The sequence below is a fragment of the Pimephales promelas genome, chromosome 23 (assembly GCF_988280905.1).
Source record: "Pimephales promelas chromosome 23, fPimPro1.hap1.1, whole genome shotgun sequence".
Taxonomy (NCBI): Eukaryota; Metazoa; Chordata; class Actinopteri; order Cypriniformes; family Leuciscidae; genus Pimephales; species Pimephales promelas.
In genome coordinates, this window is record NC_142791.1 from 12,094,517 (window position 1) to 12,107,819 (window position 13,303).

Sequence of the window (13,303 nt, forward strand, 5' to 3'; positions counted from 1 at the left end):
AATGGGCATAGGTAACTGATAACCCTACAAGCATAACCGAATAATAGTATTAGCGCCCCTTTGTGCCACCCTTAGTAACATAAAACAGCCTAAAAAAGTTTAACATTTGTCAAAACGAATGCCGATATATCTTAGACAGTCTTTTAGTCTCTTAGTACCATGCTTATCCTATGATGCTGTGCACTAGAAATAAAGTAATGGGTGAAAACACTACAGAATGGATGGACAGTTGAGACCTTAATAAATAAAGCTCGAAAGGCTGGTGTTTCCTTCTGAAAACAGCCCTCAGATAGGCACACTTGAGTTAGCGTACGTTTTATCATAGATTCGATCATCTCCATAAGATTGCCTACACCTCAACATCCGCTAGGACACATTCACATCCTTGTAGATTTCCAGTTACTCAATTCGAAGAACCCAAAATGGGTCGAGTCAGTTTTTAAGAGAATATATTAAACCCCAACTATGAATTCCTGTCATGTTGGGAAACAGGCAAAATGCCTGATATTTAGATCCAATGCACTTCAATTCAGTTATAAAAAAATAAAGTAACAATAATAAATGCTAATCCGCTTTCTATCCAGCAGATGGCACAAAACCTCTTCGAGGGAATGACCTTGCTATGCACCATGGTCCATAACATCTGTTAGTGTCAATTTCTTATGACAGCTTCAAAACACACAATTCAAATAGGAGGGAAAATAATACTGTCCAGCAGGTGTCACAAAAAACAATCAAAACAAATCAAAGAAACTAGCGAAAAAAAGATGAGCACCAACTCGGAGGAAACGAGCAAGAGCAAGGGAACCTTTTGTGGAGGACAACATTATGATTTTGATTTCTCCTGAGAGATCATAGTGTGCTAAAGATGAGTGAGACTCCTTAGAGAGACCTATTAATAATTATTTGCACTGGGAATTACATAAGAGGCACCAGTTTATACCCATTTGCCTATGATGGGACACAGTCACATTTATATTATCACATGATTAAAAAAAAAAACGTCAATTTTCTCAACTGATACTTCGGGTGAATCTCACCCAAGCCTGTTGTGAGCAAAATAAAACCTTATGACATTATATTTGCATAAATAAAATGAAGCATATGTTTGTTTTAATTTGTGACATTATTTTCATGAAAAATAAGCACATTTCCTCTCTTCTTAGTAAATTCTTAGTAGCGTAATGCTGAAGTCTCAATGTCATTAATTATGATATATTTTAATTAAATTAAGTTGCATACACATTATCGTATAAATGTAATATAGGTTATATTACATTAATGCTGATTTCAAATTTTTTTTCACTTAATCCCCAATTCTCATTAATGTAGTGTAAAAATCATTTCCGTAACACAATAAATGATATATTGCTAAAATTGTACAGTATTTATAATTATAATAATAATATGTGTTTTATATTACAGTAGTGAAGAAGCCTCAATGAGAATAATGGCAATTATAAAACTCAAATTAAAGACATTCAGATAAATTGCGGTAATGAGGTAAGAAGCCAATAAGAAAAAAAAAATATCTGCAAATGATTTTGTGGTGAAATATGACTTAGGAATCTGAGCTTATTTCTACTAGATCTTTTCTATAACACAGTGGTATAAAACCAGTTGGTAATACTTTATTTTCAGGTGATGTAGTTATACTACTTCACAGTAAATTAAGCATAATTACAAGTAACTAACCCCTAAACCAAACCCTAACTCTTTAGTAACATGTAGTTACATTGTACTCAAATAATTACTGAGTAATATTAACTACATCACCATAAAATAAAGTGTAACCAACCAATTTTCTGAAAAGAAAAGTGCACCAGGCTAAATAAAAGTGAACCCAAATGAGGATCCAATAGTCTTGCTCGTCTCCATGTAAACGTAACCTAGATGATGAACATAGGATACTCGTTCAAACATGGCATCCTACAGAAAGCTGCCTTAAATGTACCGTCCATATCACCAGAATCAAGACGGCAGAGTTACAGTATCTAAAAATAAATTATTCCTATGTACTTTTTTGTGCCCATCTATCTCTAATATTTAAAAAGTGCGAACAAGTCCAAAAACAGCTGTGCTGACCAATAAAGAGGGTCAAAGCAAATCGAGCAGTTGTTTTTCACAGTGCATTAGATAGACACAGTCACAGAATGAATATGGCAGGACTTTGGAGATCTTCCTGGTGCTCATGCAGAAGTTTTGACGAATGTATGAACGTGTTGGCAGAACAGAGGTAATAAAATCCAAACAAATGGCTGCGGTCGGCATCTGCTAAAAAATGACTGTCTCCATTGGAAGAATGACTGAAATAAAAGTATTGGCACAGTGAGGAGGTACTGGGGAAAACTACACCTTCAATATCATCTTCATCATCGCTGACCAGGATACCTCGCATCTTTTCTGACTCCATATTCAACCAGATAACGCAGGATGACGGTTAGTGTTTGGTTCCAAAACCTAGTGAATTGACGATATTCAAACACAATTTAATAGAAATAAACTCCTAATTCAGTCAGTAGTGAAAATTATCAAAAAATAGTTCTGTCTCATCATTATAATAGACTATTTTATCCAATATAAGTTAGCTTAGCAACATGCTAACATCAAATTCTTTCTAAACACAAAGTATACTTCAGTTTTTATGTGTATGCTAGATTATACGTATAAACTTTATAGTGTGCACGTTGAACGCCTCTGTTGGTATCATTTTTGAATGGCCATGCGTTTGGCTATTCACTTACGCTAGCGTTCACGTTAACACTGAAGTATAATTTAAAATCACTTGAGGTGAGTTTCCTGTCAGTGAGGAGCACTGTATGACACGCAAAGTTTTGGTCACTTAATATGAGGGCCAATTTCCGTTAAAACGATAGCTCGCACAAAATGAACTACTTTTATGAGGTGTCAAACCTGTATGGCTATCTTTCTTCAGTAGAACACAAAAAGATATTTAACTGAACACATTACATAGTTTGGCAAAATCCAAAAAAGCATAAAAGGGCACTTTAATTTTATTTAAGTTATAGCTATGTCATAGTTTAAATTTTGTTGTTTGTGTCAAAAATAGTAGTTTTCTTAATTTGTCGATGTAGTTTTTGTTTTATTTCAGTACATCAAATTAAATTAAAATGAGAAATGTGAAATAAAAAAAGTTTAGTTTTTTTAATATTTTTATTTTATTCCAACTTTTTTTTTTTTTTTTTTTTTCAAATAACGTTTTAGTTTCTGCTTTAGTTACCTATAATAACTCTGGTCCAGGCTGCTTTTTTCCCATCTAATGAAAGTGGTTGGGAACCAGAGAAATCTGTGGTCACCTTTCACTTTCATTGTACTCCTTTTGTGCTCTATGCACAAAAGACTACAGACAGCACTGCAACTCACTAGGTTTTGGAACACAGCCGTTGTTGAGTCTCTTCAGTCTGTTTTCTCGTGATCCTCTGTCCTCTCTTGAGCCGCTTCTGGAGATGATTCTTCTTCTGAACAAGGTTGTGGAGCTGGTTCAGCAGTTGAGTCATTCTCCTCTCCACTGTCACTGGTTGGTGTCCTGGCCTTACGTGCGTCGAAGAAAGCTACAATGATCTCCGAGTTCTGGTAGATGATCATGCCCGAGAGGGTGAGGGCCGCTCCAGCACAGCTAAGAGCCGTCAGCTGGTGGCCAAACAGCAGCTGGGAGAGGAGCAGGTTCCCCACCACATTCAGGTTTCCCAGGATGTGCAACGTGACAGCGGAGGTTAGGGTGATGACACAGCAGCTGGCAAGGTTGTAGAGCACTGAACCCAGACAGCTGAGCAAGATGAAACCCCAGAGGTGACGGTCATACTGGAGAGGGGACTGCATCGCTGCCCAGTTCTCCAGAACCAGAGCGGCTATGGCCAGGATGCAGAAGCTGGGGATTGACATCAGATACAGTAGGAAGATAGAGTTGATCTTCTCCTCCTGGAGCAAGATGCCTGACAATTAAAAATATACGAAGAAAAAGTGGTGCAATTTAGTCATTATAGAGTGCAGCTGGACAACACTTGTTCAGCAACTTTGGTTCCGGAAGTATTTTTTCCATTCATTTCTCCCATACGGATATTGAAAAAGTTATTTTAGGCCATGACTGAGGTAAATCACAATATTACAAGCTTTGATTTGTAAAAAAAAGACAAAAACTAACTTATCAAAATTAACAAATCTTTTTTCGTGTCATTTGGTTCATTCAATGAACGAAATGAACGAATTGACTCAAAAAAAAGATTCATTTTGATAAACGAGTTCGAACAGGAGAGTCACGAACGCGCATCACAGAAGAGAGCAAGGCGACCATTTGTGCTTATAAAACTTAAACTTTGTTGTTGTTTTTTATTTTTAAATGATTGATCATTTCGCTTGATAAGACCCTTATTCATCGTCTGGAATCCTTTAAAGAAAGTTTCAGTTTGCACTGAAACTGTCTTTTGGATCTTGAACCGTTTGGTTCCCATTGAAGTGCATTATATGGAGAAAAATCCATATAATGTGTTTATATGGGTATGAGTGTATATGAGTGTTTTCATCAAAAACCTTAATTTCTTTTCGACTGAAGAAAGAATGACATGGACATCTTGGATGACATGGGGGTGAGTAAATTATCACCAAAAGTTTTTTTTAAAAGTGAACTACTGCTTTAATGCAAAACCTGCCTTATGTGCAATTTACAGTACATGTTATGTACTTGTGTTGATTATTATATCTGAAAATAAATAGCAACTGAATTTCATAATTTGGGCTCTCTTGTTGATTGTGACACTTTAATATTAAAGTAATGTGTAAGTAAGGGCTCCCACTATATTGTTTATAGCATTAGCCAAGATAGGTTTTTTTATCATAGAAAATTTTAATTATGATAGAATTTATTTAAACACATTTGTTAAAAAACGGTTTAATTTTAAAAAGAAAGAAAAAAAGAAGCAATTTTGTGATTAGTTTACTCCCCTCTGCTGTACCGAACCCGTACTGAACCGTGACTTCAATACCGAACTGACGAGTTTGCGTACCGTTAACCCCCAAATATTATAATAGTCAAATATTACTCAAATATTATGCGACTTTTTTTGCACAGCATCATTGGTAATGCTATTGTTCACAGACTTAAAATCTTTACATGTTTTGTATAGGGTCATTCTATAAGGTTTATAAATTGTCACTTCCGTAACCCAACTGTTGCACTCTATACTTAGTAGGGCTGTGCAAAAATTAATTGCGATTAATCGCATCCAAAATAAAAGTCTGTGTTTACATAATATATTTGTGTGTGCTGTATATAATTATTTTGTATATATAAATACCTATGAATGCATGTATATATTTAATAATTATTTGCACTTAAATTCTGTATATATAAATAAATACATAATCTATATTATATAAATATAAATATTTTATATATGAATAACACATTTTCTTAAATATATACATGCATGTGTGTGTATTTATATATACAAAATAATTATATACAGCACACACAAATATATTATGTAAACACAGACTTTTATTTTGGATGCGATTAATCGCAATTAATTTTTGCACAGCCCTAATACTTAGTGACACATATTTTTTGGCCATCTGGATTGTCATTTAGGAAAGCGCATGTTGAGCTATGGTGAAATGCATAGTAAACAACTTGATCCTCTGTGATGTAACTAAAATAGTGCACTGAAACATAACACCAACAGATGAGCAAGATAAATCTTCATGGAGGGTCTCCCATGGACCAAGAAAGCAAAGTAACTGATTTATATAATTACAACTCCCAAACCTACTATAGATATGAATCATTAAAATATATTAAATTATTAAAAATATTAAGAATAATAATACGAACCAGATTTTTCAATGAGGCAAAGCTTGGTTTCCTAATATTGACACATCATAATTTTTCTTGTATAGCCTACCTACACTACAAAGTTCAATTTGTTAAAAAAACAAGCCACTGCCTGTTTAGCTTGTATGCAAGCTGTAGGTTATGTTATGCAACAGTACAACAACTAAACATTTTCTTTGACATACAATGCATTGAATATTACCAGCATGTATGGTTGCAGCTGTTTGTGAAAAGATATGATGTAATAAAAAAGAAAAGAAAAAGAAAAAGAAGTCATACAAAGACTAAAACCAAAACTGGTTCTCCCAGTAAACTAAAGCACAGACTCTCGCCCTCACTCCTTGATGTTTTCAGAGCCAGACGCCTACAGTTATTTTAGGGAGGAGGTCACTTAGTGTAATGGAGATCAACTGACACTCATTTTAAGAAATCAAAAACAGTTAAGTAGATAATCCCCATCTGTTACCGTGAGTTCATTTGCTACTTGGGAGATCGGGTTAGAAAACAACATCAGCATGTAGTTGCTCATGGGTCTCTGGAACAGGACGTCCTGCGCTCTGACTCACACAGACACTAGGAAGTTACAGCAGTGTGGAACATAATGACCAAGAACTAGCCTTATTGAGACAAAAATGGGCTCTGCTGTCAGGAACATTTGGTTAAGAATCTTTTCATATGACAATAGCCAGTGACCTTTTAAGTTATGATAATGAATTTAGATACATCATCAAATACCTTTCTAAAATTTTTAACACATGTTTTATTGTCAAACTAATCAAGAAAAAGCTCTGCAGTTGAGAAGAGGGTTAAATAGTCATCCAACTCACGAACGAACTGTTCTTGTTAGCCGGTTCTTTTTAATGATTCGGTTGAAACGATTCGAAAGGCTTTCTGAATCATTTGACTTGTCTAGGAATAACGCAAAACATACTTGCCTTAATTTGACCAGTTAATTTCTCTGAATCTACATTGAATTTTACAGATTAGTATATGGATTTTAAATAATATTATATGCATTGCCCTTACAAAAACTTGTTTATACAAGTATTTTAAAACTTAAAGGGTTAGTTCACAAGAATAAATATAAGAAGAATAATAATTATCCAACAATATACTCACTCTCATGCCATCCTAGGTGTAGGCTATTTGACTTTATTATTTCAGCTAAACACAAGAGTTATATTAAAAATGATCCCGGCTCTTCCAGCCTTTATAACGGGGAGTGAATGGGAGCCAACCTTAGATTTTGAGGCCTAAAAAAAAACGCATTCATCCATGAAAAGGATGGCTTGAGGGTGAGCAAATCATGGAATAGTTTTCATTTTGGGGTGAACTATCCTATTAAATCTTTAATAAATCTATCAATTTCTAGGCTATATGACATTTCCAAGAAATTTCCAAATATTCCCAGGTTTTAAATGACATTGAAAACACTAAATCTGTATAACTAGATCTAAAACAGTCGTAAATGTAGACTGCAAAAATGTATCATTAGAGTGATAATCAGTTTACTAAAATGAATCGGTCCGCTTAAAAGAATCGAATTGCCAACGTTACATTTACTTACTTTGTTGAATGCTTTTTACGCCTCTTAACATGGTGGCGGCGAACACAAACAGGCAGCCAATCTGGTCGAACTGGACCTCGCCCATGATGCTGAACGACGCCCCGAGACAGATGGGCATCATCGCGGTGTACTTCAGGATGTGGTGCTGCTTTCCGAGAATCAGCGTGGAAATCGCCAGAGTAAACAGCGGCGTTGTTGTGTAGATCATTTGTGCGAACGAAAGCTGCACATAATTCAGTCCCACGTTTCCAAACGCGATACTGGCACAGAATGTCAAACTCAACAGGAACACTTTGAATTTGGCGTTGGCGGTTAAATCCTGCTCGCCGATGCCCCTGTGCCGGATAACCCTGCATTTGATCAGCCCGTAGTCCACCACTATCGCCGTCAGCATGTGGAGGGCTGACAGAAGCAGCGGGTATCTGAAATTGTACACGGTGAATATCCATTTGTTGAGGCTGGATATGGTTGTGCCCGTCACCAGCCACACGGAGACCGCGAACATGAGGTGCAGCATTTCTGGCGGCGTCCTCTCTCTCTTCCCGGTGTCCCGGGTCTCCGCGCACTTGGTGGATGGGCCATCGGTACTGATCATGTTCGTTTCATCTTCGCACCTACGGGGCAAACACATACTAAGTTTGCAACGTAAACGAATAATTCATCTCGTAGCCTAAGATAAAAAAGCAGGTAGTAGCAACTAGCATACGAGTCAGTATTCACTCTCTGTTGAAGGTCTGAAATCGTGTGTGACTGTTGTCCTGTGTCTTAACCCGCTATAGCAACCGTGTGTTTTGGAAGCAGACAGAAACAACATTCCGACACGTGTTGTGATCTGGGTTTGTGACGTAAGGCACGGGCGTTTCTTTTGAGAGGTCGTGGTGTTTCATTGGGGAACCAATCGGTTCTTTTGAATGAATCTCGACTCTATTTCTCGACTCGAAATAGCGTAGGCTACTCCTAGACGAGCCTACATTGCAGTCTTTTCACTTCATTACTTGTATACTTGAACCAAAACCGAGATGACTTTTTGCTTTTTTTTTTTTCCTTTTTCTTATACTTTTTTTTTCATGGAATATTGTACAACATTTATTAAAAGATTTAACCATGCACATCATTCATGTGCCGTCTTAAAGGGATAGTTCACCCAAATATTAAAATTGTCATTTACTCTACCTCAAGTTGTTCCAAAACTGTGTTAATTTCTTTCCTCTGCTTAATACGGAAGATGTTTCAGAGAATATGGGTTACCAAACAGTTTTTCAGTATGGGACTAAAATACTATGGAAGTCAATGCATCCCATCAATGAAAGTTTGGGCCCTTACTATTTGTAACAATATTTCAATCTGTAAATTGCAAGAATGGAAAGAGTAATAGGCATATGCTTTACGTAATTAGTCAAAGGCTAAATTAGTGAATCAGTGAATGATTCGAGTTACTGGAATGATCAGCGAATGATTCGAGTAAATTAACTTGTTTAAGATAATGATTCATAAAACATATTATTATCAGTTAAGCCTATGTTTACTTTTTTCACTGACAGACAAAAATCAAAAAAAGACTATCAGTCAAAGTTCAGCTTTAAGAGGGGAAGAAATAGGGCAGGATAAGGAGACTGAGAGAAAAAGAAAGATGTTGATGAGGAGAGAGCAGGTATTGACAAAATAATTTAATGCTATTTAGCTATTTATTCAAACAGAATAAAGCTATTTATTATCCTTTTTTTGGCCTTCAAGTGTCATCTGAGAAATCAAAATTTTCTCAAGGGAACATGCCCCCCAACCTCCCTAAATACTAGACATTTTAATGCACATGTCTGTGGGTGGGGCTGTGGATGATAATGTGGGCTGGCGTGGCTACAGTGCCAGGGCTCAATTTTTGTCCCAGTGTTAAGCAATTTTAACATGTAACATTGTAAACTTAGTTGTTACTTATGGTGTTATTCTAACTACCCACCATTAGGGGACACCATGGTTTGTATTTAGTTGAATACCGGTAGGGAGAGAGTAGAAGAAGGGAGAGCTGTTTGGTAAGAGGAAAGCATGGCTTGCCTCTGGTAACCTTACCTTTATCTTTGTTTTTTTGTGTTTTTCTTTCCTTTCTTTTCTTTCCAAATTATTGCTGTTTCATGTTATACTTACCACATGTAAAAATGTGTAAAAGAAATGTCAAGAACTTGATAATCAAACTCTGTGATTTTGAAAATTAAAAAAAAAACAAAAAACTTACCTTTACTAATGTCCTGATTGGGAAACTTATCGTTTTCTGCTCAATCAAATTAAGGTATATATATTTGTATTCAATGGTGGCTGTGCTGTATAACTTGTATTACATTGTAGGTTAATAATAATGTTTAATATTTTGTTTATAGAAGGACTCCTTTTACCTACCCTTTTTTGTACCAATGATGCTTTTTCCTACTACATGGTACATGTTGGGAATAGAAAAGAGTAATCTACCTGCATAATATCTCACTTGGTCATCATCAAAACAGGATATTAATGAAGAGGATAACAACTGTTATCTACTTGTGTCTGGAATTTCTGTGTGGAGTATTGAATCTGGTCTTACCAAGGATTCAATATAATCTACATCATACAAGTATTTCCTCATCCGTTGCATCCAACACTACACTCTGTTTGTTGAGGCCTTTGTATTATTCTATTATGGCATGTTAATTTGTTTTGGGTTTATAATTTGAGCATTTCACTATTGTTTTTCTTTTCTCATAATATATCTCGACGAAGAAAAACATTTTCCTTTTTCGGAACATCAAAATTTGAAATATTTGAAAATTGGGTTTCTTGTGCTCTCAGTTATAAACATTTTAATGTTGTTCGTGTGGTGTGTCCTAGATAGAGATTTCGAGGGAGGACCCGTTTTCTCACGACACCGGGGGCGCGCAGTGAAATTAATACATCGAGTCAAACAATCAGAAATAGGCGCGCTGCCTGTTTTGGATTGGTGGGCCCTGTTTTATTCAAACTACTCTATGAAAATTTTAGTATAGGCAAATTCTAAACAAATTAGTGGCTATGTATGGTAAATAAACGGTCGGGAAAGTGAGTCGCTGAATGCGTTTGTCGCGGACTTCACTGCTGTCGGTGGCTTAGATTGACAGCCCAGCAAATATCGCACTGTGTGGTCCAGAGGCTTATTTCATCCGGGATCCCGTGATGGGGTGCCTAAAACTGCGACGACTAGCCACAAATACCAACAATTACTTAGTTAAGAGTTTAAACAATAACATTAGATGTTCAACGCACTGCATAATAAAACAACAAGGCTGGCTTGTGTACAAATGACGCTGGTCGATGACGTCTATTCACCGCAGCATCGGTGTATGTCCCGTTTCAATGGAGGTTGTTCCAGCCTAAACGTGTCATATATTCTTTGTTATATTAATATATTCTAATATTCGCTTGGTAATGCGACTGTCGGATTATATATCACGAATGCACTTGTCTTGATCACCACATCGAACGCTAAATGTCACGTCCAGTAAAGCGTGGTAGCAAAACGTTTCATAAATGACACTAGCAAGACCCTCAAAAAGGAAATAAACTAACCAGTCCGCATCAACAGAGTAGCTAATACCACCAGTGTTCGATTGCACAGTATGATAAAAAAAAGCATTTGCGTCGTCACTTACCTTCCCCCCGCACTGCTGATGTGTTTAATAATATCCTGCGCGGAGACACATTCAGCTCTTTCTGTGAGCTCAGCTCCAGTTGTTGCCAGATCAGCTGTGCCATACGTCACCCGTGTGCTGAGAACATAGCTGAGAACAATCAGTTTCATAAAAAAGCCTTAAGCATCTCAAAGTTTGCATGTTTGATTATTTATTTATTATATTAACAGACATTTTGATTGACAATTTTATTGTTTTCTATTTAGGCTATTTTGGTTATTTGAACCAAAATAATTTATTTTATTTTAACCCGATATTTTTTTAACCCCAAATTATTTTATAAGCACAAGCTATTACTTTCTATATTTAAACACTTTAACTCAAATCGAAACAAGGTTAACAATACTTCCAATTAAGCACTTAGATTTTCATGACAATTTAAAAAAATGCCAATCACTGGCTATGTTATAAGTTCACCTAAAAATGAAAACTCGTCATCATTTTCTCACCCTCCTGAGTCCTGTATGAGCCCTCCTTTCTTCTGTTAAACACAGAAGATATTTTTGTGGGCAGTTGTGGGCCATTGACTTCCATAGGACTTTTTATCAACAGTTACCAACAAATTAGCTATTATCTTCACTTGTTCAGCAGAAGAAAGAAATACAGGTTTGGAAGAACGGATGAGTAAATGAGTATGTTGCCATTCTGAACCAGTGGATCAGGATCTTCCATTAACAGGAGTGGTCAGCGTTGTGCCAAGTACTGTGAATATAAAGGTGATTAACTGAGTAATGTTGCCACCCATCATATTCACTTCACAGTATCAATGTGGAATAAAACATTCAGACATTTTATCATAGCCTACAGCAGAAAATTCTGTCTTGCCTGTTCATGAGATAAATTCACTTTTATATTCACCCAGTAGCTTTCAGGATATATTGTTGCCAGGAGACAAAATTGCTTCTAGAAGAATAAAACAACATTGTGTTGCATATTTTTTCTAAATTATGCTCCAGCGCTATTCCGAGTACTTTGGCGCCATCTACTGGCCGCGATGAGAACTGAAATGCTACAAAAACAAACCAACGGACCAAAACCAACCATTGATAACCTTTGAACTATTAATCAAATAATTATTGTTCTTATCATTAGTTTGAATCTATTACATATATTCAGATTATTTTGACAACCAAGACCATATTAGCATACATTTTAATCAATTTATATAGTTATAATAATCAGCGAAAGTTATTTATAAACCTGGAAAATATGGGTGTAGTTTTTGCAGTGGTTGTGGTGCTGATGATCTCAAGGAATTCTTTGAAGACACTTGCTTGTGGTTAAAAAACTCAAATACAGACAGTAAATATGAAGTTCAATCAGTCCTTTACATTTTTCACAATGTCATAAACACAGTTCCTGACATGATATAATCTCATTTGTCTCAAGTGTACATACAACACTGCTCTGCTCATTTTCTGAAAGTTTTTAATGCCTAAAGTTTCCTTCATCTCGGTTTTGGTTACAGTTTACGGTCAGTATTCCAGACCACTTTTCCTTGCAGCATGAAGGGTGTATTTAGTGTTAGTGTGCTTCAGCTGCTAAGTGCTAATACTGAAAACTGGAAAGTATTGCCACCACAAAATGTTAGTTATTGACAATATAGTCAAGGCCAAAGGTTTGCAAACACTCTAAAATGTGATCTGATACTGTGTCAGACAAAAATATGAACAAATCTGTTGAAGTGCATGCTTCATTTTGCATAATCATTTCCAAAAATCTGCACTGCATGCAGATGAGTAATACTTCAAGATGTGCGATGTATTATTAATTCATCTACTTAACTAAATAAATGCGCAGTTGAATTGTAGCTGGATGTTTTAGCATGTTTGCACACGTCTAACCATGACTCTAAATGGAGAATCTCAATTAAGCCGTAATTCATCACCTACACAATGACATTTACATTACGCTTGTGCTAAATAACTAAACAGAGAGCTAAAAAGAAATTCTCGCATCTACTAAATTAGCTTTGATAATTGTTATTTTGTAAAAGCAACATCAATGCACTGATCTGGATTGTATCTAGGTTGCTAATGGAGCATGTTTGCACTGTTGATCCTACACAGCATTTAATCTATACTACAGCTCAATGGAGGAACACAGTCTTGAGGGCATTCGGTCTCCATACTTCAAGAGTAGCATGTGCTCTGAATGTCTTTTAGCACACGCCGGTGCATAATTCATCATGGCTACCAT

The 13,303-nt window shown here is 36.1% G+C and overlaps 1 protein-coding gene across 4 annotated transcripts; it reads right to left on the reverse strand.

Annotated features, from left to right (window-relative positions):
* Positions 1 to 3,218: 3,218 nt before the first annotated feature.
* Positions 3,219 to 11,178, reverse strand: slc35e4 (solute carrier family 35 member E4). Of its 4 annotated transcripts, none has more exons than XM_039675487.2 (3): positions 11,066 to 11,178; positions 7,416 to 8,029; positions 3,219 to 3,953 (listed from the first exon to the last, which is right to left on the reverse strand). In XM_039675487.2, exons 2-3 carry the CDS (start codon positions 8,008 to 8,010, stop codon positions 3,418 to 3,420), a joined length of 1,131 nt encoding a protein of 376 aa, XP_039531421.2. In that variant the 5' UTR covers positions 8,011 to 8,029; positions 11,066 to 11,178; the 3' UTR covers positions 3,219 to 3,417. The 4 variants fall into 4 exon arrangements, with proteins under 4 accessions (XP_039531421.2, XP_088982517.1, XP_039531420.2 ...); XM_089126391.1 differs by having other exon boundaries at positions 7,416 to 8,047; positions 11,077 to 11,168; XM_039675486.2 differs by lacking the exon at positions 11,066 to 11,178 and adding an exon at positions 8,122 to 8,260.
* Positions 11,179 to 13,303: the final 2,125 nt, after the last annotated feature.